Source organism: Chlorocebus sabaeus, chromosome 14, assembly GCF_047675955.1.
Source record: "Chlorocebus sabaeus isolate Y175 chromosome 14, mChlSab1.0.hap1, whole genome shotgun sequence".
NCBI classification, from domain to species: domain Eukaryota; kingdom Metazoa; phylum Chordata; class Mammalia; order Primates; family Cercopithecidae; genus Chlorocebus; species Chlorocebus sabaeus.
This window is the reverse complement of record NC_132917.1, coordinates 90,047,587-90,074,351: the sequence shown is the minus strand read 5'-3', so window position 1 is coordinate 90,074,351 and position 26,765 is coordinate 90,047,587. Positions and strand designations below refer to the sequence as shown.

The following is a 26,765-nucleotide window of genomic DNA, read 5'->3' as shown; positions in this document are numbered from 1 at the left end:
TCCCCCACCCCATTCACCTCCACACCCAGTCCTCTATCCCATTGAACCGTCACCCCATCTCCCCACCCCACACTGTCCACAGAAAACCAAACTCCCATTTTTAAAACTGTCAGATCTCGTGAGACTCATTCACTATCACAAGACCAGTGCAGGAAAGACCTGCCCTCATAATTCAATCACCTCCCACCAGGTTCCTCCACGACCTATGACAATGGTGGTAGTTACAATTAAAGATGAGATTTGGGTGGGGACACAGCCAAACCATACCACTTTCTGTGTGTCACTTGAGCAATTTTTTTTTTTTTTTTTTTTTTTTTTTGAGACTGAGTTTTGCCCTTGTCACCCAGGCTGGAGTGCAATGGCATGATCTTGGCTTACTGCAACCTCTGTCTCCTGTGTTCAAGCAATTCTCCGGCTTCACCCTCTCAAGTAGCTGGGATTACAGGTGCCCGCTACCACACCCAGCTAATTTTTTGTATTTTTAGTAGAGATGGGGTTTTACCATGTTGGCCATTTTCACCATGAAAAGTCCCAGCCCTGGGACTAGCAAACTGTAAGTGAGACTCCTTCATGGACTGTGACTCCATTTAGTGGATTATTAACCAGCATTAAGAACTGAAGCCATAGTGGCTCACACCTGTAATCCCAGCACTTTGGATGGGAGGACTGCTTGAGGCTAGGCATTTAAGGCCCACCTAGGCCATAAACTGAGATCCTATCTCTAGAAAACATTTCAAAAAATTAAATCCCAAGTACTCATTCAAGCTGAGCACCTACTGTCTCTCTGCCAAGCACTGGCGATACAAAAATAAACAAGACAGACATGGCCCCTGCCTATGGAGCCTGATGCGTAATGAGGGCGATGGAGAACAGCCAAGCAAATCTGTAACGGTGCTGTGCCTGTCACGATCCAGTAAGAAACAGAAACCATAACAGGTGCTTCACATGGAGGGTATTCAATACAGGGACTTGTTGACACAGTTGTTGGAAGGCTGGATGAACAGAAAGAGGCCACTGAACAATCCAGAGAATAATAAGCGCTCACAGCAGCTGCCGCCCACCCCCAGAATCAGGGACAGAAGGGCAGTGACACCGATGCTCAAACCTGTAGATGAAGCTGTCTCTGCCTTGCCAGCGCTCAGACCAGTGTGGGGGTGCTGGGAGACAGTGTTCACCCGAAAGAAAGGGCATTGGGACCCTCATCTCCAGCTGCTGCTGCTGATTCTGGAAAGACAATGGCAAGACCTGGAAAAGGCAGCAGGAAGTTTTCCCCCACTTCTCTCCTAACATCCCAGCCTCCCTCTAAGTCCTCCCCTGCCAGAACCTAGCAAACACCCAGTCACCGAGGGAGCCCACACCACACAGCAGAGAGACGCGGGGAACCACCTGGCCGGGCCCCGCATCCCTGGCCACTCTGGCCCCTGTCTGAACTTCCAGCCCTGGTCTTTCCCTGGCCATCCAGCAGGACCATGAGCCAGTGGCCTCTCTCTGCTCGGCCAAGACAACCAAGCACACTGTCAGAAGGCCAGCCCACCCAGAGGGGTCCACAGAATTGACGGCTGCCCTGAAGGAGCCACCGGCTGCTGGCATGGAGCCTAACAGAGAGGCCCAGGTAGTCTGACCCACTGGACCCAGGGCGAGCCCCAGATAAGGAGCCTTGCCAGTAGAAGTGCTGGCTCTCTCCGCCATTCCCAGGAGCTTTCTTCCCGGAGAGCCTTCCCCTAGGCAGGGCAGACCTGTGGGAGTCAGGAGAGGCTCCTAGAGTGTTGTCCAGATTGGCAACATTCAGGGCAAAGGGCCCTAGTGGGGAGGAGCTCGAGGACCCTGGCCTTTGCCCCCTCATCTCTTTCCAGCCCCTCCCCTGCCTCGCCCATCCTCTGCAGCCCCTCCCCTGCCTCTCCCATCCCAGCCCCTAGCCTCGGTCCCTCTTTGCCTCCTGAAGAGGCCAGCCTGTCCCTCAGTCACTACCTGGTCAGACTCCCCCATCTCAGCCAGAATGGATGGCTGCTCAGGCCCCACACAGGGCCCACCTCATTGGACAGGGCCAGTCCTTGTACCACATTCCACAGCACTAGCTCCCCGTGGCACCACTTCCTGTCCCCTGGCCACAAGTTGTCCCTAGAAGATAACAGTGGGGTCCCAGAGTACAGCCTCAGTGGGTTCCCCATCCAGAGGGACCAAATATCATGGGTCTGGGACTCCAGTCTTCAGACCTCTTTCAAAGAAGGCTGGATTCTTTGAGCTTTGCTTTTTCACCTTGGCACTATTCACAGATCCCCCCAACCAACCTCTCTGCAACACTGCCCATCTGGACTCTCTCTCTGCCCCAGGACGTTGGGGGAGGTGTGGAGGGGGAGGTGTATTTATTTGAGCACCGTCCTCTCTGACAGCACAATTGTTAGTGGTCTGTCCTATGTACCAGGGCGGTGGGGCATCTCAGGATGACGAGGGGTGCCGGTGGGGTGAGGGAGGAGGCAGGGTGGTGGGAAAAGCCTTCCCGGGGAATCCTGAGGGAACGTTGCTCCCTACCCTACTGGGAGAATTTCTGGGGCCTGGGAGGTGATGGAGCAGGAAATAGGTGAGGATGAAACAAATACACGTCTGTCCCCATTTGGTTCAGGCTCTTGGCAGGAATGCCAGTCTGTGGCCGGGCCACACTGGAAGGCCCAGAAGGCAGCAGGCGGTGCCATCTTCATGGGCATCTGTCCCAGGAAGCTGAGGCTGTGAGCAGCTAGTGAGTGGTGTGTCCAGCAGCCCCAATCTCCTTTTTCAAATGAATCAGTGACATGTACCAAGCGCTTGCTTTATGCCAGGCTCTATGCTGTACTCCAGGGACAGAGACCTCAGGGCACAGTCCTGCCTCCAGGAGCTCAGAGTCCCGGCAGGAGGCAGGGAAGAGACAAAGAGAGACAATGAAAGTGGAGAGTGACCCTAAGGGAGGTAGGCTGGGGGGCTTGGTAGTCAAGTGTGGCTTCCTAGAGGAGGTGACATGGGCTGGTCCCTGCCTTTCAGGGTCTGGTCATAGATAGACTGGGGGTCCGCTGGGGAGAGCCAAGCAGGCAGGCAATCAACCAGAACTAAGAGACCTGGTGCCTAATGAAGGGCTTATCTGTTGGAAGCACAGATGAAGGTTTCAGTTCAAACTGAGGGTACTGAGTGGACCTCCCTGGGGTAGCTTTCCACTAGACTCAACTCTGTGGGTTCTAGAAACATCTTAAGGCTATAGAACTCCAGACTTGCTCCAAGAAATCAGAGCCTTAAATAAGCCAGAACAGGGGCTATGCGTGTACCCCTTGAATTGTAGCTCTGTGCTCTCTGATGCCGTAGCCACTCACAAGTGACCATGGAGCACTGGGAAAGCGGTCAGTTCACAATGAGATGTGCCAAAGTTAAGTACACATGGCATTTTGGAGATTTCATACAAAGAAAAAATATGAAATACTCCTCATGTGTTAAAATAGTAGTATTTTAGATATTTTGTGTTAAATAAAATTTTTTACTAAACTTAATTTTACCTGTTTCTCTTCACTTTTCCAGTGTGGAGACTAGAACATTTAAGATTATGTGGCTGGCATTTCTCTCAGGCAGTGCTGTTCCTGTTCACACCTGTGCTGCTCTGGGTCTAGCACCTTGTGGGCTCTCGCCTTGTGAGTGCTTCTCCTGGGTTCACAAGGAGACCAGCGGCAGTATCACTGGCACAGAGGAAGAGGCCAGATGCAGCTAAGCCCAGAGAATCAAGCCCTGGAACCATATGAACTCATCGGTGACTGGAAACTGGTCTCACCATCCACTAAGAACAGCTTCGGGAATAAATGAGGATGCAGCCCTTCTCCTATTCGAAACTCAAGTTGGAAAACCCCCAAACCTGGGAACTCTCAAAATGTGTTCTCTCTGCCATCAGGGAGCATTCAGAGATGTTATTGCCACTGCATTGAGGCTGACAGAGATGCAACCGGCCAGGACTTCAGTTCCGAGCTGCTTCCTCTCCCACCTTGCTGCCGAGCAGATGGTTCTCAGTGATCAGACATCATAGAAGGGGGTTTCAGCACCGAATTTATTCATCTGTCTACGTAATGCATTGTCTGCAGACACCAGGCTTTCCTTTCCTGGGAAGTCTTTTCCTTCCCTCTTTGGATTCTGCCTCCACTGCACTGGCCACGTGCACTGTCACACTTCCATCCCTCTCCAAACACCATTACAGATGTTTATCTGCTGAGGCCAACTTGGGTACATTTGAATACTAGGTTATATTGGAGTGTTTTGCTGCCCTGCAATACAACACGGTTACTAAAAAAGCAAAGGCATGGAACCTATGTTTAAAACCTCAGCTCATCTGATTACTGGGTTAGTGGAGAGTGAAGGCTGATGCAATCCTAAATCTGGCAGCTTCAGCTACCAGGTGCAACAGGAAGTGAGCAAAGTCAGGCATCTGAGAAGCAAGTCACAAAAAATGGTTGTCATGGCACCAGAGAAGCCTGAGGGCTGGAGTGACATCCTGGGTATGTGGGACCTGACTCCTGCACCCCAGTGCCAGGTACACACAACTGCTCAATATCAGTTAGTCAAAGGAACTGACAAACTCAGTATCAGTTAGTCAAAGGATGGAAGAGTTGATTAGAGAATGCTCAGGCCCTCTGGATCCTAGGGGCTTCTGCCATATCTTCAGAGACAGAGATGTTGCCCGAGATGGCTGGGAGCTGGCCTGGCTCTATCAGTCAGGCCTCAGTGTTGCTACAAGCTGGCCTGGCACCCACAGCCAGGCCATGATGTTCTCGTGTGGAACAGTTTCACCAATATCAACATCAGACAAGGCCACTCTGTGACCATGATGAAGACAAAACAAAAACCTACTGTCCACATCACAAAAACTGGCCACCATCATTAATGAGTAACTGCCCCTTCTTTACCAATGGTAGCTTTAGGTTCACCCCATTCTTCTTACTTTCTAGGTAAGAATTGTTAAGATACCCAGTTATAGAAGTAGCCCTGCTTCCTGAAGGTATCCAATCCAGAGCTAAGCTCTGCTTCCTTGGGCCTAAACCCTAACGGTGAGACAACTGCAGCTTCCCATGGCGTGTGATTTCCCTTATTCAATGGGTAAATGACTCCAGCTTTGTTCAGCTGTGTGTGTCTTCCTGAATGGTCTTTGGCTAAAAGGAATTAACAGTCCTCAGCCATAAATGCCCCTTCGCAGGCTAGCAATGCCTCTGGTAGCCACTGTGCCTACATCACAGGGAGAAAGGAGGAAGAAAGGAAACAGACGAGAGAGAGAAACCAATGGTTGTCAAGTTCCATTCCAGAGTGACAAAGAAAGGCGACTTCTACAAAGGGCACTTTCCTGTGGCCCACGCAACGCTATGTGCAATGTTCTCCTCCTTCCTCCTACCAAAGAAAGCACATCAGAAGACAGAAATGGATTATTATAGGATTAACCATGAGCTACACACACGACCCAACCATTCACTAACTCCAGTGCTTTAACAAATTACTTGTCACTCAAGTTACAACTTATGGACACAATTAAGGAACACAAACTATTCCAAGCCCTATAACTACCTTGAAGTAGGAATAAGGCCTAGAGCCAGAGAAGTCTGCTCTGCTTTCCAGTGGGTGACCTGAACAAGTTACTTAAACTAAGCATCAGTTTCTCACTCAGCAGATTATAAGAACAAAAACACCATAAAGATGTTGTGAACTAACAGGGCAAAACCCCAAATAGTGCCTGGCACACATTCAAGTTCAAATATGATAGCTCCCTGCTTCCCCTCCTTACCACTTTAGGATAAAATTTGAAACTACTGAAATGTAACAGTTCAATTAAAATAGTACATCAAAGCAAAGCCCTGTCCCTGAAATAAAAGATAGCTTCTTGGAATGATTACTCCAAACTTAGCTTTTCTGTGGAACTTGCCTGTCTCCATTAGAATTTTCCCATAAAAAGTTGCAACACACCATCCCTGGTACTTCTTGAGATCAACATAAGAGTATCCTCCCAGACACTACAAAACCCTCAACCTGAAGACCAGGGGTTCCAGGGCTGGCTCAGTCACTAACTAGCTCTGTCTGTGACAAGTGACTTATCCTATTCAGGCCTCTTTCTCTGCCGTCAACTGATGGCTTATTTAATTAGAAGTGCTTTAATGGAGTCAAAGCCGGCAAAGACTCCACGTAGGAAGCTGTCACCAGAGTCATCTGTCAGCCACTTTCCCCATACATGACTCACCTCCTGCCCACCTGCCCACTGTGTTCCTCCACTACATCATTCCTCTGTCAAGGTGCCTGTGAGGCTCACCAGGCTGGAAGCCCCTGGAGCACAGGAGGATCTGTGCTCATCTGTGTCCCATCCTCTCCCTCCCACTAGTGCCCACTAGGAATTGGCCCATGATGGGAGTTCAAACAGTCTGATCAATGAAGAATATAAAAACTTAATGAGAGGTTGTAGCTGAAACCAAATTGAATAGATTTTACTCAAATCAGAGTGATTTTGCTCCTTTAATACCTTCCAGAAGTGTGACTGCTTACCTTGGTTATAACCATTTCTCAAAAACCAAACTTGCAGCTCACCCTTGTCAATGAGATTCATCATTAATCACATGTACTGGCATGTGGGTCACATGAAAAAAATTGTTTTTTCCATCTAACTTATTCCATCTAACTCCCCAGAAAGATTGCATTTAATGAGTTTTAATGAAGAATCTTTAGTCAAAATGTACCTTGCTGCATGTGTAAGGCAGAGCAAGTGTTTTGTTTTCTTCAAGAGAAGAAAACCTAACATCAACATTCAAAGGAACTTCAGATCCATCACAGGTGCAAACGCCTGTGAAACCCACAGAACATTTACATGTGATGTGGTGCATGCAGGTGTTTTTCAGAAATTCGGCTTAACTTTGTTGTTTATCTTTATTCCTAAATTTAATCCATGCCACAAGAGCTTTAAAGGATTATTTCAAAAATTAGTTCTATCAAAATCTCAGCTAAGTTGTAGTGCCCGTTTTGTGCAAAAATTATAACCCAAATTAAAAGAAAATAAAGCACTTCTGACAATACGTTTCCTAACAATATGTGAGGCAACTATTTTTAAAGAGCATCTTGCAAGTGAAGAGGGAATTCTGAAATAAGCATCTTTAATGCCTTCTCTCCTGATTAACTTCTATTTTACAACTTGATTTAGCAAGAATTTAGATGCTAACATGTCTAATCATTATTACCCAAGCATCAAAATAGAGGGTAAAATGAGGGAAATGACTGTTTCAAGTATCGTGCAAAGTTAGCAAGGGGAAATCAGGGCTCTCAGCATCAACACCCTTTAACAGCGGGATGGATTCCTTTGAGCCTTGTCTAGAATGCTCACTGAGCTGGTCAGGCCTTTCCTTTCCCTGTCTATGAGGCTCTTTTCTGGAGAGCTGTTTATTAAGCAGACTGTCTGTAGATTACAGAGTTGGGGGAGCTAATGAGGAAATTCAGGTTACCTGTTTTGCTGCATATCAGCTTCCATGACTAAAGAAGGTTTGACTAATATAAAATGTGGAGATAATTTGTGACTTTTGTTCATCTGTGTTACCCTTCATGCACGAAGAAAATTAATACCTTGCCTGACAAAAGGCTACAGCGTATTTCCTTAGATAACTGACATATCTGGAAGACAGTTCTCCCAGAAATAATGAAAGTAGTTACCTATTCTTTGGTTCAAGATTTCTTAAGTGAATTCCATCCCTTATCACAGATCTGATGTACGCTGGGTGGGCAAAACTGATTCCCCTCCCATCTTGGCTTTCCTTCTGTGGCCATTTACATTTAAATTCTACAATAAAGACAAAAGAGTCAAAATGGCACCACACTGTTTTATTTAAACCTGCAAACAATATAAAGAGGTAAGGACTTCTGACGCCAAACCATGCAAGTAATAACAAAAGAACAGAAAAAAATATTAACAACAAAAAGAAAATCATTAAAAATAAAAAAACAAAGTACTTCACATTTCACAGCAGTGCTTTGGCAGTACTGGCAAACATTTCTGGTCAACTGCTTCCAACAGCAGGGATATGAAGAAGCCCCCAGATCTTAGCAAAAGTATAACCACATTTTCTCCCTGATAGCTTACATTCCAAGTCATTCCATACCATATAGCTCCACTCCACAGTTTTATAAACCTGATCTTAAGATGTAACTAGGTATTATGTGTGCTCACAATGAACACTAACTAAAAACAAAACAGAGGGTAGCAGACAAGTAAACAAAGTTTCCAGTAAGGCATCAGGAGATCACTGCTGGCTGGGCCCCTCACTTTACCAGCTTAAAGAAGTTTTGATTTTTATTTCTCAGCAAACCCAATATTCAGAAGCTTTACCAGCAGACTCAAGTCAAAGGTTTTAAATACAGTTCAGCTCTCCCTTTTTTTTTTTTTTTTTGGTAAATATTTCATATAAAACATGAAATCAAGTTCTACTTTATTTAAAAAAACTGAATATTTTAATAGTAAAAATATATGTTTATATTTCTCTTTTTAAAAAGACATTTAATAACAATACTTCATAAGACCGATTTAACTCCCCCTCCCACTCTCCCTCCCCACCCCCCTGCTACCAGTTGTCCACCCTGGCAGAGATACATTAAGGCAAAGGCTCCTGGAGAAGTACGTTCACCTTGGCTGTGGGCTGGAGACTCAAGGTGAACACACTCTACTCCTTGCAGGGTCAACAGAAAGGCTTCTCCCTCATGTTCACTGAGCCATCCTGCATCCCAAAGTAGACTCTCTCAGCCATGTTGATGAATAGGCCTGTGTCCACCACACCTGCAGGACAAAGGACAGAAAGAAACATTAACGTTTCAGTCTCCCAAAGCAAAATCAAAGACTGCAGGGCCACTAGAAGCAACTGTCATACACAGCATTGGACGAATGACAAATCTAAAGCTTTTCTCTCCCACACAGCAATGAAAAAGAGATTCTGATTATCTTCATTTTTTCTTGCCACCTCTTTCTCCCCTCCCACTTTGGCCTTCTTTCTAAGCTTTGTCCTGCCCTGAGGCCTTTGTTCATGCTGTTCCCTCTGCCTGGGCCAGTCATTGTCAAGCACTTCAAGGGGCTGGCTCGTCTCTGTCCTTCAGACGTATCAGATGGCAAGTCATCCTCTAGAGACCCTCCACGACTACTCCAACCAAGGAGCCCCACTTCTAGTTATTTTCAATCACACCACCAGCCCTGAAAGATTTCCTCGGAATGGGAGGAGATATTGGCAAAGCACATACCTGACGAAGGACTCATATCAAAAATATAAACAATTTACAAATCATCAAGAAAAAGACAGAATCCCCGTAGAAAAATGGGCAAAAGACTGAACAAGTACCTCATAAAAGCAGCTATCCAAAATGGCCAATAAACATTTTAAAAGATGCTCAAATTCATTCACTGAAAGGAAATACAAATTAATATTACAAGATATCACTACACACACACTGGAGTGAGTGTAATGAAATTTTGCTGGGATGCAAAGACACTCATACACATTGATGGTGAAAGCTGAGCTGGCAAAAGCACTTTGGAAATGTTGTGAATACATCTTCCAAAGCTGAACGTATTCATACCTAACCACTCAGCAATTCTACTCCTAGGTATACCACTGTTAGGCATACATATGGTCATCAAAAGACATGTGTAAGATGTTCATAGTGGCGCTTTTCCTGTTAGCTAAAAACTGATAATACCCAAATGTCCATCAAGAGTAGAATAGAGGCTGGGTATGGTGGCTCATGCCTATAATCCCAGCACTTTGAGAATGAAGCCCAGGAGTTCAGTGGAGCTCCAGATGGAGCTGATGGAGCCCAGGAGTTTGAGACCAGTCTGGGCAACATAACATAGAGATGGCAGCTCTACAAAAAAAATACAAAAATTACCCAAGCATGCTGGCACACGCCTGTAGTCCCAGCTACTCGGGAGGCTGAGGTGGGAGGATCGTCTGAGCCCAGGAGCAGAGGGTGCAGTGAGCCATGATTATGACACCATACTCCAGCCTGGGTGACAGAGCAAGATCCTGTCTCCAAAATAAAGAAAGAGAAAAAACTAAAAGAGTAGAATAGATATAAACTTTTTTTCACACACATACAGATGATGGAATATGATTCAGCAGTGAAAATTAACAACTACACACAACCTTTACCAAGAATATTCACATATACACACACATACTTCAATGATATAACACTTTAACTGTAAGAGAAAAGGTATAATGAAGCAGGTATGCATGGAAACAGACACCTGCATACACTGCTGGTAGAAGAGTAAGTGAATACAAGCTACAGACAGCAATTTGGTACCATCTAACAAAAATCACAGACACATTAATCCTTTCATCCAGTGATTCCCTGCTAGCAAAAATCTGCAAACGTAAATGATCACTAGTGGTGATAGAGTTCAGTAATAATGTTACATAGCTAAAGTGGAATACATTCAGTTATTAAGAAAAAAAAAAAAAAGGAACAAAGAAGCTCTTTTATAAGCCAATGTGTAATAATCTCCAAGAGAGGCAAAGCAGGAAACAGAACATGTATAAAGCAGGCTACCACTAGTGTAAAAAGGGGTGGCGCAGGAGGAGTTTCAATTTGTGTGTTTATGAAAGTCTATCTCAAAGGCCACCCAATTTTGGTAACACTGGCTGCCTCCAGGTAGGGTAACTAGTTGGTTGGAAAAGTGGCAAAGAGCACTTGCCATTCTTTAACTCATAATTTTAAGCTACACAAATTCAAAATGATAAACACAATGAAAGCTTGCAGGAAAATGGCGGACAGGAGACAGGACTAATGTGCAGCGCCCACTTGGACAGACAAAACAGTGCGTGGGGATGCACGTTGTTAACTTGTGCTCCAACAACCGCCATAGGAACATACCAGGAAAACCAAAATAATTCACAGACCCTTTGAAAGAAGTGGCTTGCTGCTGTAAACTCCACAAGACAGCCAAAAAACTGTGAGATCCCAAAGTGTGACGGGGGGTTAAAGTCAGCCTCTGAACATACATCCCCACTGGGGAACCTGAAAAATCTAGATCACAGAAGCCGGATTTAACCCTACCTAGAGCTGAAATGGATTTAGAGAGCTGAGCAAGCTATAAAAGTAGAAACAGCAGCAGGAAGAGCCATGTAGACACTCCCAGTTCCCAGCTTGAGCCCAGGGAAGCCATCCCTGGCTTTATCTCACAGGGGTCCTTGGGGAAGAAAACGCAGCCAGCGGAACTGGGGAGCGGCCACAGGGTGAAGGAAGCTTCTAGCTGAACTTTGTAATAATTTCAACTGAGCACAAATTTTCCCGAGAAGAATCCGGTAGGGGACAAATGGGAAGTGCAGATACAAATGAAGAAGCCACAGCCGAAGGTGCAGGCAGGCAGGGATGGGCGAGGCCTGAGAGGCCTGCTTGCTTTCTCAGTAGGGAGGCCTGTAGCCTGGGCAAGATCTCAGCCCTGCTCACCATGGTGGGGCATGGCGGGAGTGAAACTGGCCTTGCTGGCTGTGTGGCAGCTGGGTGGGGTCTGTCACTGCTGCCTTTCTCCTACTTCCCTGGCAGCCTGTATGACGCAGAAGAGGCAGCCATAATCCCCCTGGGAACATAACTCCATTGACCTGAGAACTACCCTCCAACCCCCTCCCCAGTGGCCACAGCAAGCTCCGCCCAAGGGAAGTCTGACTCAGACCCACCTAACTCTGCCCTAACCTGATGGTTTTTCTCTACCTGCCGTGGTAGCCAAAGACAAAAGACATCAACTCTTGGGAGTTCTATGGCCCTGCCCATTACCTAAGAAACCAAAATATTTATCCTGGCCAACACAGACAAGCTTGTATCCCCCCATACTACCGCAGCTGATGCTTTCTTGAAAGCACCACCTCCTGGCTGAAGGCCAACCAACTCAAGCCACTACAGAAACTCGTAACAGAACAACCCTGCTCCAAAAATGGGAAAACAACAGCCCATTCCACTGCCTGCAACATCCTGGCTAACCAGAAATCCTGAGTCTGTCCACATGACTTCATTGCTAGTATAAATCAGCATTCAAGAAAATCAGTGTACTAAACAAAAATACAACCAGGGACTCCCACAGAGTCCACTTCACTCTCCTGCTACCTCCACCAAAGCAGGTGCTGGTATCCACAGCTCGGAGACCTAAAGACAGATCACATCACAGGACTTTCTGCAGACATTCCCCAGTACCAGCCTGGAGCCTGGTAACCCCACTGGGTGGCTACACCCAGAAGGGCACAACCACTGCAGTCCAGCTCTCAAGAATCCTCATCCTTAGGGGAAGGCGAAGAGCACCCCATCAAGAGATCACCCCATTGGACAAAAGAATCTGAACAGTAGCCCTTGGGTTCCAGATCTTTCCAATGAAACAGTCTACTCAAATGAGAAGGAACTAGAAAACAAATTCTGGTAATATGACAAAACAAGGCTCTACAGCACCTCCAAAAGATCACACTAGCTCTCCAGCAACAGATCCATACCAAGAAGAAATCTCTAAATTGCCAGATAAAGAATTCAGAAGTTATTAAGCTACTCAAGGAGGTACCAGAGAAAGGTGAAAACCAACTTAAAGAAAATTTTAAAAGACTCCAGAGAAACAGATGTCATAAAGAAAAGACAATCAAACTTCTGGAAATGAAAGACACACTTGAGAAATGCAAAATACACTAGGAAATTTCAACAGACTAGAATGAGTAGAAAAAAAGAACTTCAGAGCTCGAAGACAAGGCTTTCAAATTAACCTAATTCAAGAAAAACAAAGAAAAAAAAATCAAAAAAATGAACAAAGCCTCCAAGAAATTTGGGATTATGTTAAACAACCAAACGTAAGAATAACTGATGTTCCTGAGGAAGGAGAGAAATCAAAAAGTTTGGAAAGCTTATTTGAGGGAATAACTGAGGAAAACTTTCCTGGTGTTGCTAGAAATCTAGATATCCAAATAAAGAAGCCTGAAGAACACTCAGGAAATTCACTGCAAAAAGATCACCACCTAGGCATATAGTCATCGGGTCATCTAAAGTAAGACAAAGGAAAGAATCTCAAAAGCTGTCAGGCAAAAGCATTAGGTAACCTATAAAAGAAAGCCTATCAAATTAACAGCAGATTTCTCAGCAGAAGCCCTACAAGCCAGAAGGGATTGGGTTCTTATCTTTAGTCTCCTTAAACTAATTATCAGCCAATATCCAGCAAAACTACATTTCATAAATGAAGGAGAGATACAGTCATTTTCAGACAAACAAATGCTGAGAGAATTCGTCACTACCAAGCTAGCCCTACAAGAAATGCTAAAATGAGTTCTAAATCTTGATACAAAACTCACAATAAACCTAAATAGAACCTCCTTAAAGCATAAATTTCACAGGGCCTATGAAACAATAGCACAGTGCAAAACAAACAAAGTATCCAGGAGACAACTACCATGATGAATAAAACAGTACCTCACATCTCAATATTAATGCTGAATGTAAACTGCCTAAATGCTCTACTTAAAAGGTACACAATGGGCCGGGCTCGGTGGGAGGCCAAGGCAGGTGGATCACCTGAAGTCAGGAGTTTGAGACCAGCCTGGCCAACATGGTGAAACCCTGTCTCTACTAAAAATACAAAAAAATTAGCCAGGCTTGGTGGCGGGCGCCTGTAATCCCAGCTACTGGGGAGGGTGAGGCAGGAGAATCGCTTGAACCTGAGAGGCAAAGGTTGCAGCGAGTCAAGAATATGCCATCGCACTCCAGCCTGGGCAACAAGAGTGAAACTCTGCCTCAAAAAAATAAAAAGATACACAATGGCAGAATGCATAAAAATCTACCAACCAAGCATTTGTTGTCTTCAAGAGACTCACCTAAGGATTCACATAAACTTACTGTAAAGGGGTGGGAAAAAATATTCCATGCAAATAGAAACCAAAAGCAAGCAGGAGGAGCTATTCTTCTATCAGACAAAACAGACTTTAAAACACAAGTTAGAAAAAACAAAGAGGAACATTATATAATGATACAAAGATTAGTCCAACAGGAAAATATCACAATCCTAAATATATATGCATCTAACACTAGAGCTTGCAAATTTATAAAACTGTTACTACTAGACCTAAAAAATGAGATAGATGGCAATACAATAATAGTGGGGGACTTCAGTACTCCACTGACAGCACTAGACAGGTCATCAAGACAGAAAGTCAACAAAGAAACAATGGACTTAAACTATACCCTGGAGCAAATGGACTTAACAGATATCTACAGAACATTCCACCTAACAAGTACAGAATGTATGTTCTTTTCATCAGCATGAACATTCTCCAACATGACAGGCTACAAAACAAGTCTCAATAAATTTTTTAAAAATCTAAATTATATCAAGTACTCTCGCAGACCACAGTGGAATAAAACTGGAAATCAACTCCAAAAGGAACCCTCAAAACTACAAAAATACATGGAAATTAAATAATCTGCTCCTGAATGATCTCTGGGTCAACAATGCAATCAAGATGGAAATTTAAAAATTATTTGAACTGAATAATAATATAGATACAACCTATCAAAACCTCTGGGATACAGCAAAAGCAGTGCTAAGAGGAAAGCTCATAGCCTTAAATGCCTAAACCAAAAACTCTGAAAGAGTACAAATAGATAATCTGAGGTCACACTTCAAGGAACTAGAGAAACAAGAACAGACCACACTCAAATCCAGCAGAAGAAAAGAAATAACTAAGAGCAGAACTAAAGGACATTGAAACAAAAAATACAAAAAAGATAAATAAAACAAAAAGCTGGTTCTTTGAAAAGATAACATTGATAGACCAATAGTGAGATTAACCAAGAAAAGAAGAGAGAACATCCAAATAAGCTCAATTACAAATGAAATGGGAGATATTACAACCAATACCACAGAAATACAAAAGAGCATTCAAGGCTACTATGAACACCTGTATGTGCATGAACTAGAAAATCTGGAAAAATACAAGCCTCTTAGATTAAAGCAGGAAGAAACAGAAACTACGAACAAATCAATAACAAGCGGCGACACTGAAACAGTAATTTTAAAAACCGCCAACAAAAAATCAGTCCAGAACCAAATGGATTCACAGCTGAATTCTATCAGACATTCAAAGAATTGATAGCAATCCTATTGAAACTATTTCAAAAGATGGAAAAAAAAGGGAATCCTCTCTAAATCATTCTATGAAGCCAGTATTACCCTAATACCAAAACCAGGAAAGATCATAACAAAAAAAGAAAACTACAGACCAATATCCCTGATGGACATAGATGCAAAAATTCTCAACAAAATACTAGCTAACCAAATCTAACAGCATATCAAAAAGATAATACACCATAATCGAGTGGGTTTCATACCAGGGATGCAGGGATGGTTTAACATATGCAAGTCAACAAATGTGATACAACACATAAACAATTAAAAACAAAAATCATATGATCGTCTCAATAGATGCAGAAAAAGCATCTGTTAAAATCTAGCATCCCTTTATTATTAAAACCCTCAGCAAAATCAACATAGAGGGGACATACCTAAAGGAAATAAAAGCCACCTATGACAAACCTACAGCCAGTATTATACTGAAAGGGGAAAAGTCGAAAGCATTCCCCCTGAGAACTGGAACAAGACAAGGATATCCACTTTCATCACTTCCATTCAACACACTACTGAAGTCCTAGCCTGAGCAATCGGATAAGATGAAGAAAGGGCATCCAAATCAGTAAAGAGGAAGTCAAAAGGTTGCTCTTCACTAATAATAAGATCATATACCTAGAAAACCCTCAGGACTCATCCAAAAAGCTCTTAGAACTGATAAATGAATTCAGTAAAGTTTCAGGATACAAACTCAATGTGCACAAATCAGTGGCACTGCTATACACCAACAGCAACCAAGTAGAGAATCAAATCAAGAACTCAACCCCTTTTATGACAGCTGCAAAAAAAAAATAAAATACTTAGGAGTATACCCAATCAAGGAGGTGAAAAATCTCTACAAGGAAAACTACAAAACACTGCTGAAAAAAACCACAGACAACACAAACAAATGGGACACATCCCATACTCATGGATGGGTAGAATCAACATTGTGAAAATGACCATATACTGCCAAAAGCAATCTACAAATTCAGTGCCATTCCCATCAAAATACCACCATCATTCCACACAGAACTAGAAAAAACAATCCTAAAATTCATATGGAAACAACAAAGAGCCCACATAGCCAAAGCAAGACTAAGCAAAAAGAACACATCTGGAGGCATTAGATTACCTGACTTCAAACTACACGAGAAGGTCATAGTCACCAAACAGCATGGTACTGGTATAAAAACAGGCATATAGACCAATGGAATAGAATAGAGAAGCCAGAAATAAAGCCAAATACTTACAGCCAACTGTTCTTCAACAAAGCAAACAAAAACATCAAGGGGGAAAGGACACCCTTTCCCATTCAACAAATGGTGCTGGGATAACTGGCAAGCCACATGTAGAAGAATGAAACTGGATTGTCATCTCTTACACAAAAAATCAAATCAAAATGGATCAAAGACTTAAATTGAAGACTTGAAACTATAAAAACTCCAGAGGACAACATTGACAAAACCCTTCTAGATACTGGCTTAGGCAAAGATTTCATGACGAAGAACCCAAAAGCAAATGGAACAAAAACAAAGATAAATAGGTGGGACTTAATTAAAATAGGGAGCTTCTGCACAGCAAAAGGAACAGTCAAGCAGAGTAAACAGACAATCCACAGAGTGGGAGAAAATTTCCACAATCTATACATCTGAAAAAGGACTAATATCTAGTATAAGGAACTCAAATTAGCAAGAAAAAAAATCCCATCAAAAAGTGGGCCAAGGACATGAACAGACAATTCTCAAAAGAAGATATACAAATGGCCAACAAACATATGAAAAAATGCTCAACATTACTAATGATCAGGGAAATGCAAATCAAAACCACGATGTGATACCACCTTACTCCCGCAAGAATCAAAAAATAATAGATGTTGGCGTGGATGCAGTGAAAAGGGAATACTTCCACACTGCTGGTGGGACTGTAAACTAGTACAACCACTATGGAAAACAGTGTGAAGATTCCTTAAAAAACTCAAAAGTAGAACTACCATCTGATCCAGCAATCCCACTACTGGGTATCTACCCAGGGGAAAAGAAGTCATTATATGAAAAGGACATTTGTACACACATGTTGATAACAGCACAACTTGCAATTGCAACAATATGGAACCAGCCTAAATGTCTATCAACCAACAAGTGGATAAAGAAAATGTGACATAGATACACACACACACACACACACACACACACACACACACACAGCATGGAATATTACTCAGCCATAAAAAGGAATGAAATAATGGCATTCACAGCAACCTGGATGGAGTTGGAGACTATTATTCTAAGTGAAGTAACTCAGAGATGGAAACCCAAACATCGTATGTTCTTACTTAAAACTGGGAGCTTAAGCTATGAGGACACAAAGGTGTAAGAATGATACAATGGACTCTGGGGACTCGGGAGAAAGGGTGGGAGTGGGATGAGGGAGAAAAGACTACGCATTGGGTACAGTGTATGTTGCTCGGGTAATGGGTACAACAAAATCTCAGAAATCACCACTAAAGAACTTATCCATGTAGCCAAACATCACATGCTTCCCAACAACTACTGAAATAATTTTAAAAATTTAAAAAAAAAAAAACTCCCAAAGACAGCTCCCAATAAACAAATACAATGGAGCAATGATCCAGTGACGAAAAGCCAACAGGCAGAGCAAAGAGGTGCTGAACACAAATAAAGGTCCCTGGCACCAAACTGTGCCTGTGCAACTGGATCCTTCCAAAGATGAGCAAAGGAGCCACTCAAGATCCGTTCTTTTCAAAATGTCTGCAATATAAGGAGAAAGCTTCCACTGATCCAAAAGACAGTTAAACCAGGTTCAGAAAAGACTTTAAAGAAACAGCAGAGATGAATGGGCAGCAGTCTAAGGTAAGACTTTAGAGCAACTTCTCTTTCAATTACTGAGATGCTGGGTGTGACTGACCTCCCCCAACTCCCCGATCAAATATAGTGGAAAGAGCACAGGATGCTAAATGTGAACCTAGGGGAAAGAACTCCAGTAGCCCGGTCCTTCCATTCAGAGTCACTCTGCTCTGGGTGGAACACAACAAACATCAAAGGGAGCTGTTCTCCAAGCGTCCTCACATACTGCGTATGAATACACATGGTAACAGAGATAAACAGGGAAACTCGCCCCGCTTCTCTTCTCCTGATATTGGTTGAGCCATGAATCTAATAGACTCAATCAGGAAAAGAAAAAATGAGAAAAGATACAGCAAACCACTCTGATTGTCCTGTAGATACCGCATTATATGATTTAATAGCTAGCTTCTTTTATCATTTGCCTCACTCTAAGTTCCTAACAAAACTCTGAACGTCTTTAGGATGCAATTTCTACATATTTTTGTTTGAAGAATCACACATGAGGGAAATTTCCTTACAAAGGTCATCTCAGAATCTTAAGAAGCCAAGAAAGGTCTAACCAGGAGCAAGAGTGACATCTAGTGGGCACTGCAAGAAATCCACCTACACGGCACCCACATGGGTGAGCCCTTTCCTCCTGGGGCCCTGGGTTTGTCTGCATTATCACCAAGGGCAAGTTCTCCCACTTTACTAACAGTGATCTGCAAATCTTCTCTTCCTCCTACCTTCTTGGCTGTTTAGTTCTTCCATTAAAAAGAGAACACTAACCAAGAAAATGAGTATAAGCCAACTCATCTTTTTGACTTAACGTGGTAAAAGACTGTCAATAAAAAACTAAAATAAAGTAACAGACTAAAGTAGAATTGGCATCAGGCACAGCAGCTCACACCTGTGATCCTGGCACTTTGGGAGGCTAAGGCAGACACTGAGCCCAGTTCAAGACCAGCCTAGGCAACATTGTGAAATCCTGTTTCTGTAAAAAATTCAAAACTTAGCCAGTCGTGGTGGTGTGCGTCTGTAGTCCCACCTACTGGGGACGCTGAAACAGGACAATTGTTTGAGCCCAGGTCAATGCTGCAGTAAGCCATGATCACACCACTGCACTCCTTTCTGGGTGACAAAGCGAGACCCTGTCTCAAACAATAAATAAATAAAGTAGAACTGGAAGAACTAGCTTTTCATTACACACCTTATATTCACACTATTTTAAATCCCAACTAACACAGGTGTATCTTAGAATCTTAGTATATTTAATTAATAATAACAATAGTACCTTTCTTTCAAGGAATTTATTCATTCAACAAACACTTTCCCTTCTGCAATGGGCACTGTTTTAACTCATTTAATCCACCCAATAACCTTATAAGGTAGGTACTAGAATTAACTAGCCCCTTCTACATAGGAAGAAACTCAGGCACAGAGATGTTAACTAACTGCTAAAAGGTAACACGCCAGAGCACAGCCGGGTTAGGATCCTTATCCAGAAGAGTCTGCTCCACTAAACTGGTCTGAAAGGTCCTGTCAGCCAGTTTCGGCCCAAGAATATTCCATGATAGGAAATATTCCCTGTTAGCCTCTTAGTCTCGCAATATCCTAAGAAGCTGATACCTCTCAAGACTGCCTCTTCCTTTTAATCCCCTTGTACGAGTCCTTGATACCTCCTCTAGCCTGGACTAGGGCTCCAGCCTCATAACTCATCTCTACACTGACCACCCATCCTTCACGCAGGGCCCCATCCTGGCTCTTGTTCCATCATTCCTTGGCACAGCTGCATTAGAGGCTCCCCAAGGCTCTAAATGTTCATTTCACATAGACTCTCCTCACCTGGTGCTTCAGCAAGCATTAAACATTCGGGGTCTAGTGGCAGACAACTTAGGGTGCCCATCCTTGTCTTTGGGCAAACAGCTTAACCTTAACCTTCCTCAGCTTAACCTTCCTCAGCCAGTGTCCTCCTCTATAACTACCTCATCAAAGTAGGAACCAAAGGAAACATTTTGAGACACTTAGCACCATGTCTAACTTATGCTATGCCAAGGCACGGCTGAAAAACCACCTCTACACCTTAAAACATCCTCGCATTCTGCCAAAAGGAACCTTTTTGTGCACTCTAGACTCTTGGTATTCCTCTAGTAGAATTTAGCACATTCTATCTTATTTGTAGGCATGGCTTCTACACATACACACAGATTTCCGCAGGTTTACATCAATTCTCCTTAAGGACAGATTACAAGTCCTCCAAATTGAAGTATCCCCTGTAATGCACAGCACAACATCTTGCCTTTGGCATGCATCCAATGAATGTGGATTAACTGAGTCATTTTCCCCCTGCTTAAGAGAGTCCACAAAAAGAGGCTGCAGTCCAGCTCCTGGAAGGAAAGGTTCTACCCAGAGATGATGGCCTTATTTCAAGGCAAGTCCCCTCTGAACTTCCATCACCTTCAGGACTATCCCAACTCAAACAGGCTGTGAAATGCACAAGCAACAAAGCTGCTAGGTAAGCAACAATTGTTGGGGGAAGGGAATACGGCAAAGGAGGTGAAGTTAAAAACCCAAACATGGTATAAAGGGAATTCTTCTTTCCAACCAAGCCTTACAAAGCCCATGTCCATTGTGCCTTCCTTAGCCAGATGTAGGGGCCAGTTATGAAGGGCATGGGTGTGTACATGCCTGTTGAATGCCACTCATGTTACCTGGGATCATTTTGATAGCTGTGTTCACTTCACTCCATTTGTGTACCCGGTCAAACTTCCAGTCCAAGATAAAATTCCCATTATCTGTCACCACAGGACCCTAGAAGATAATTTTCCACAATGACCAAGGATACAGATACAGGTAGGCAGAGAAGGACAGGAAAGTAGAGGGGACAACAAAAGACAAGTATGCATTTTAACCAGCTCCCACTTTATGCTTTCTTAGAAGGTGCGCTGTGAAGTGGTAATAAGCAGGAGCTTTGAAATCAGAAAGACTTAGATTGTAGTCTTTGTAGAGAGAGAATATAAGCCTCTTAACAAATGTATCAAGCTATTTTTACTCACATGAGCTCCCACTATGACTATGTGAACATGTCACAATTATCACCACATTCCTATCTGATTTCTGGTTCATTGTTCTTATTTCCCTTAGTCCAAAATTTATTGTTCTTATCTGCTTCCTTAAGTTACTACTGGGCTAATAAGAAAAAGGGCAAGAAACAGAGTCCAAAAGACAATAAGAACACTAGCAGCAACGTGGCTTTCAAATAAGAACTCTGACAGGGTCAAGGTCGAACGACTTCTCCATTTCGTGCTGCATTTCTTTCATGCGCCGACAATATGAACGTCAGTCAGAGCACTGTACAACCACTAGAAATAGAACTACGGTTTTTTTTAAAAGTCACAGAAACACCGGGGACAAAGTATATTAAAATAAAAATGTATCAGGGTAGGGTGACAGATCTTTTCGCTATCCTCCAAACTGTTTATGTAGTTACACATGTAACTGTGGTTAGCTTCTGGATTGCTCTTTGCTTGCTTATTTAAGTAAAAAAAGAGGGAAAAGTTCTGTGCAATCCACTTTAGAAGCTAAAGAGAAACATGAAAAATCTGGACCATCTGGAGTGTGTTCCTGGGGAAGAGTTCACACAACCCAGGAAATTCTACTTCTTGTCACATTTAACTACAGAATGAGAGGAAAGAAGAGGGAGAAAAGAAGTTACATCATGGAACCTAAAAAACTTTCTGCTTCAAACGGGTTCCCAAAGCCAGTGTTTCACAGCTGCCAATCAGGGTGTTCCAGGCCTCAGGCACAAAGGTCAGATCATCTGTGGGATGTCAGAACGTGAGGCACAGAGAAAGAATCATTCCCCTATCTGTACAAAGGAGATGCACTGTATTAAGTGTGGTCTTGTCTACAAGAGTTTGAATGCAGAAACTAACAGAGCCAACTCTCTGAAATTAAACAAATACATCAATTAAAAATAAATAAAAGCCAATTGCCTGGTGGAAGCACAGGGGACCTAACTGGAACAGAAGGGAATACACCACACTGAAAACCTGAGTGCACCCAGGACACCCCCGGCCCAACCAGGCCACTCACAGCCTTGCTGACAGCCATTCGAAGTTCAACCACGCCCCCAAACTTCTGGCTCACAGCTCGGCTCACTGGGACATAGGCCATTGGGATGACCTCGATGGGGATTCCCTTGTGCCACTGATCCCCGAGATTCTTCGAATCTTTCCTGGAAAGCAGGAGTCAAAAAGTGCAATAAAAGTAAATAAGCTCAACAGTACAGGCAAACACCAAATTCAGGAATGGGGTTAATTAGATGGTAGGAAGGCAAGGAAAGTGATCAGAGGCAGTATACACAGGGCTTCAAATGAATTAGCTGTTTCACTATATAGGAAAAGAGCTATTTGAAATACATATGACAAAAATGTTAAAATCTGATATTGCTGGCTTGTAGGTATGTAGGTGTTTAATATTTATGGTCATCCTGTGGCTATATTTCACAAATACACACATACACATATTTAAAATTAACATGCTCAGCACAGTGCTCTTGACCAGATTCCTCTCAGATGCTCATCTGAGAGCCTGCCCAAAGACTATCAATGACACCAGTCACCTGCGGCAAACCCTGACCTGAGAAGAAGCAGGGCATGCTGAGTCACTGCCCATGGGCAGGGCACACCCTGAGGCTCCCTGGGAGGATCCAGTGAGTGACATGACACATGAGAGCATGCTCTGCTAACAGGGTGAAAAGCTGTTTCCCCGTTCCACTGAACCCGTGAAACAATGCCAGAGATCCTGGCTGCAGATAACAGTGGTGTGATTAGCAACATCTACCTTCAGCCTAGAAGCAGAACATAAGGTCTCCTAGACACTGTACTAAGTCCTAGCAATCAGTCTCAGAAAGTCAGAGATTCCCTGCAGCTCTCCATTTCCTCCTTCACAAAAATGAGGATCAGGCTTGGGGCTCCAATCTACCTCCTCAGTTGGCAGTTCAGACACCAGAAACTACCTGAAATCAGCGATCACGATGAAGCGACTAGCATAGCCAGCCACAATCTTCTCCTGGGTCAGGCAGCCTCTGCAGATAGGAAGGAAGCAAAGGAACACAGGAGTAAGACAAAAATCTCAGTTTGGGAACTAAGGTCACATACAGGAATCCCAAATCCACTCAATCCTGGCACTTAAAGAGGAACTTAACTTTTAATTTTCAAAGGGACATCCCCAGTCCCATCATGCTGCTCCTAGTAAATGGACTCTAGAAACATTACCCTGTGTCTGGAAGAAACCTAGAAAGCAGACAAGGTTCCCATTCAGGCCAGGCGTAATTCCATCCAAATGCATCTGAGAGGAAGCATTGTGTACAGGGAGACGTCATCTGGACATGGCATGAATGGGAGGGTCTAGAAGCTGAGGGCATGCTTTGAACAACCTGCCCAATTGACTATCTGCCAACGAGGATGATGAAGTGGAGACAGCCCAGAGCACTGAATCAGCAGATTTGGGTCCAGGTCTACCTCTATGGTTTAGCAGCTAAATTATCTCACATCTGCAGTTGACATGATTAAATAACACATAAGGAAATCTAATAAACAGTAAAGTGTGATTTTAAACAATGGCGCATCACTCAATAGGCTGCTTGATTATAAGAGCCAGCAGAACAGGATTTCACCTTTTTCAACTCACCATTCCTACCACTCCCCAAATCAGCACTTAAGAAATACCCAATTAATGTTTTCCAAAGGAACAAATAATATCCCTAACTGCTCACAGAGGTAAGCATAGCTTTAAAGCAAAAGTCACACACTGGTGCTCACAGACTTAATAATCTAGCCAATATTATTTTGATTTGGCCTTACGTTTTTAAAGTCTGAATCAACAAAAGAACACAGATCCACAGGGAATCCATTACGATGAATGATCTCACTAAAGAGGCCCAGGTTACTCGTCACTAAATTGCTGCTAATGACCAGAAATGCTGAGTTGGGTCCAAGGCCAGATGCTATTAATATCCTAGGAGAAAGCCAAACTTGCATACGTCACAGTGGCAATTTGTTTATTCTGTATCCATCTTGCTTTGCTAAGGATTAACTGGCAGATACTCTTTAGCACAGAAGCCCTCACCACACTCACCCGCCGCCCTTGATGAGATTGAGATCAGCATCTACTTCATCAGCACCATCGATGGCAAGGTCGATCTGTATCGGGGGGAAAGTAAAGATACAAAAAGCACTTGAGGGGAGGCTCTGTGCTAATTGCCCGAGCGTGCAATAGCTCCTCAGATACTCAGCAGCCCTATTAGCTAATTCTAGTACTCCCATTTAACAAACCAAGAAATTGAGCTACAAGAGATTAAGGTGCTCCACTAGGATCAAAGGGAAACAGCACAGGACATGGGACTCTAACCGGGGTACAGTTCTTACTCACAAGACTATGTTCCCTTTTCTGGTTGATGGGCTTCTCTGTGGACAAGCTGGCACTATTTAGAACATGTGTTCTCAGTGTGGGTGCTATCACCTCCCCCAAGAGGCAAAAATTGGTTTTTGGTGGAGGAATAAAAAATATTAGACATTACAATGAGTCTTGTCTAACCAAAGGGTCAATACAGTAATATCTGCTACTAAATTCCATCGGGGGGTGGGAAAGTGCAAAAAAAAAAAAAAAAAATGGATTCAGAAGTCTCTGTACTGTGAGCAACCTCACAGGCAAGTTCAAGTGGACAAGAAGATCAAATGAAGAGATACATAAGAAAGTTGACGTGTTCCCGAACTAGAAATTATCTGGGGCATTGCCACTAAGACCCCACTGGTCTGGGCTTGCCCGCTCCCTCTATTAGGAAGCTCCACAACAAGCCCCTAAAGCGGTTGAGGGGCAAATGGGTTCATCCAGCTTTCAAAAATCAAAATCAAGAAAGTTACACATTTCTCATCACTCACGGTATCCGCATGGACAATGTAGGAACCCCAAGTATATTTTTCAAGACAGCAAGCAATATGCAGGGTACAAATTCTATTCACGGTGCAGTTATTAAGTTACCTGGCATGGCTGGCATGGAACGGGTATAAAAAATATAGTTCCATATGGGTCATGTTTGCTTCCAGGCTTTTACAGACTCTAGCCTTTGTCTGAAGTTAGTCAGCACTGCTCTCCGCAAGCCTGCATTAACCCGAGTCAGGCTGCACTGTGGCAATTCTCAGGGGTATGGAAAGTGGCAACTTTTTCTGTCTGGGCTCCAGGCCCACCTTCAGCCCAAACCACTCTCTTCACAGCTGCTGAACACATGATCAGCCTGTGCCCCTGGCTCTGCCCACAGAAATCTCCAAGTCCTTCCCATAGTTCTTACAAACCCCTGTGAGGCCCATGTGTATGACAGAAACATGGGCTACTAGATCATCATCAAGTCTCAACCCCCCACCTGGTTTTCCAGGTGCCTTAAAACCACCCCACTTTTCCTATCCAGCTTTGCTTTCCCTCTCCCCACTATGCACCAACGCAGTACACTCACTCTGTTCTATCACCCCAGCCAGTCTGAGCAGTGTCCATTTGCCCATGTGGAGCTGTTCCTGTGGTTCCCATCTACCATACTCTGGAATGTTCTCTCCTGCCCTTGCCACCTGGCCTTTACAGCCCAATTCAAACTTTACCTCTTCCCAAAAAACTCAAACTAGCATTAGTCGAGAATAGATGTGCCTGAGTTCAAATTCTGATTCTGCCACTTAAAACTGTGGCATTAGCCATATGACTTACCCTCTCTGTGCCTTTTTCACATCTATAAAATGGGAAAATTATGGTATCCTATCTTCACGAACACTGGAGATGACAGTTTAATACAGGTACAGCACTCAGCACAAAAGCTGGTACATAATAATGACTCAAAAAATGCCAGCTAGGGTGTGTGATGCTGCTCACCCTCATCAACGTCAGTCTCCCCTGGACTGCCCCGTGTTAGTCTTTACCACAAAACTGAATTTTAATGTTTTCAAATGTCCATGGCTGCCTCAGATGATTCTTCCTTATTTCCACTTAGTGGCAAGCTCCATGAGCTGACTCATTCTTATATCTCTGCTCAAAGACCTCAGGAAGCCCTGGATGCAGCCCTGGGCTTGCCCACTTCCCTTCACTACATTCACACCAAGCCCTCGGGGTTAAACCACAAGGAATGTGGTGGAAAGGAACCACCTCGGCACTTGTGACCTCAGCCAAAATTAATACTCAAGGTCCCAGGAGAAAACTTGGTAAAACTAACTGACATCTTCCCTACATTTGACAAGATATCTGGAGCACACGAACAAGTGACAGCCACAAAAAAGCAGAGAGAAATACTCAGTGGTCTGCCTCTGAGTGGCGATCTTGCCTCTGAGTGGCGATCTTACCTCTGGGTGTCGATCCAGGTCACTGAGGGTCAAGCCATACTGCAGGATGAGCTGGCGGGCCTGCGGGGGACAGGGAAGAGCAACCACGAACATTTACCTGAGTTCATGGCAAGGATTCTCAGAATTCTTCTGGATTTAAGTGTCCCAAGTCCTGCCCAAGCTCGCTCCCAAAGCCCAGCATGGCCCTCCAAGAAGTAGGAAATCTAGCCCCATGAATGGCAAAACTAACTGCTGATCCAACCTGGGAGCTGGACAAAGGCAAACAGCGCAGCAAAGACCCTGTTCCAATGCGAAGCTAAGAGCTCCTCCTTGGCACAGCAAAGACCCTGTTCCAATGTGAAACTAAGAGCTCCTCCTCAGTGCAGCAAAGACCCTGTTCCAATGCGAAGCTAAGAGCTCCTCATC

The 26,765-nt window shown here is 43.8% G+C and overlaps 1 protein-coding gene across 2 annotated transcripts in view; it reads right to left on the bottom strand.

Annotated features, from left to right (window-relative positions):
• Positions 1-7,827: 7,827 nt before the first annotated feature.
• Positions 7,828-26,765, bottom strand: part of RPIA (ribose 5-phosphate isomerase A) — a 55,106-nt gene continuing 36,168 nt past the window's right edge. Inside the window, exons 4-10 of one of the 2 annotated variants that reach the window (XM_008008465.3) lie at positions 26,361-26,420; positions 24,121-24,185; positions 23,000-23,068; positions 22,075-22,216; positions 20,691-20,790; positions 9,345-9,406; positions 7,828-8,791 (exon numbers count right to left, since the gene is read on the bottom strand). In XM_008008465.3, the coding sequence (XP_008006656.2) occupies positions 8,720-8,791; positions 9,345-9,406; positions 20,691-20,790; positions 22,075-22,216; positions 23,000-23,068; positions 24,121-24,185; positions 26,361-26,420 (570 nt within the window). In that variant the 3' untranslated portion in view covers positions 7,828-8,719. The remainder of the gene's footprint in view (positions 8,792-9,344; positions 9,407-20,690; positions 20,791-22,074; positions 22,217-22,999; positions 23,069-24,120; positions 24,186-26,360; positions 26,421-26,765) is intronic. The other variant, XM_008008466.3, reaches the window with a different exon arrangement.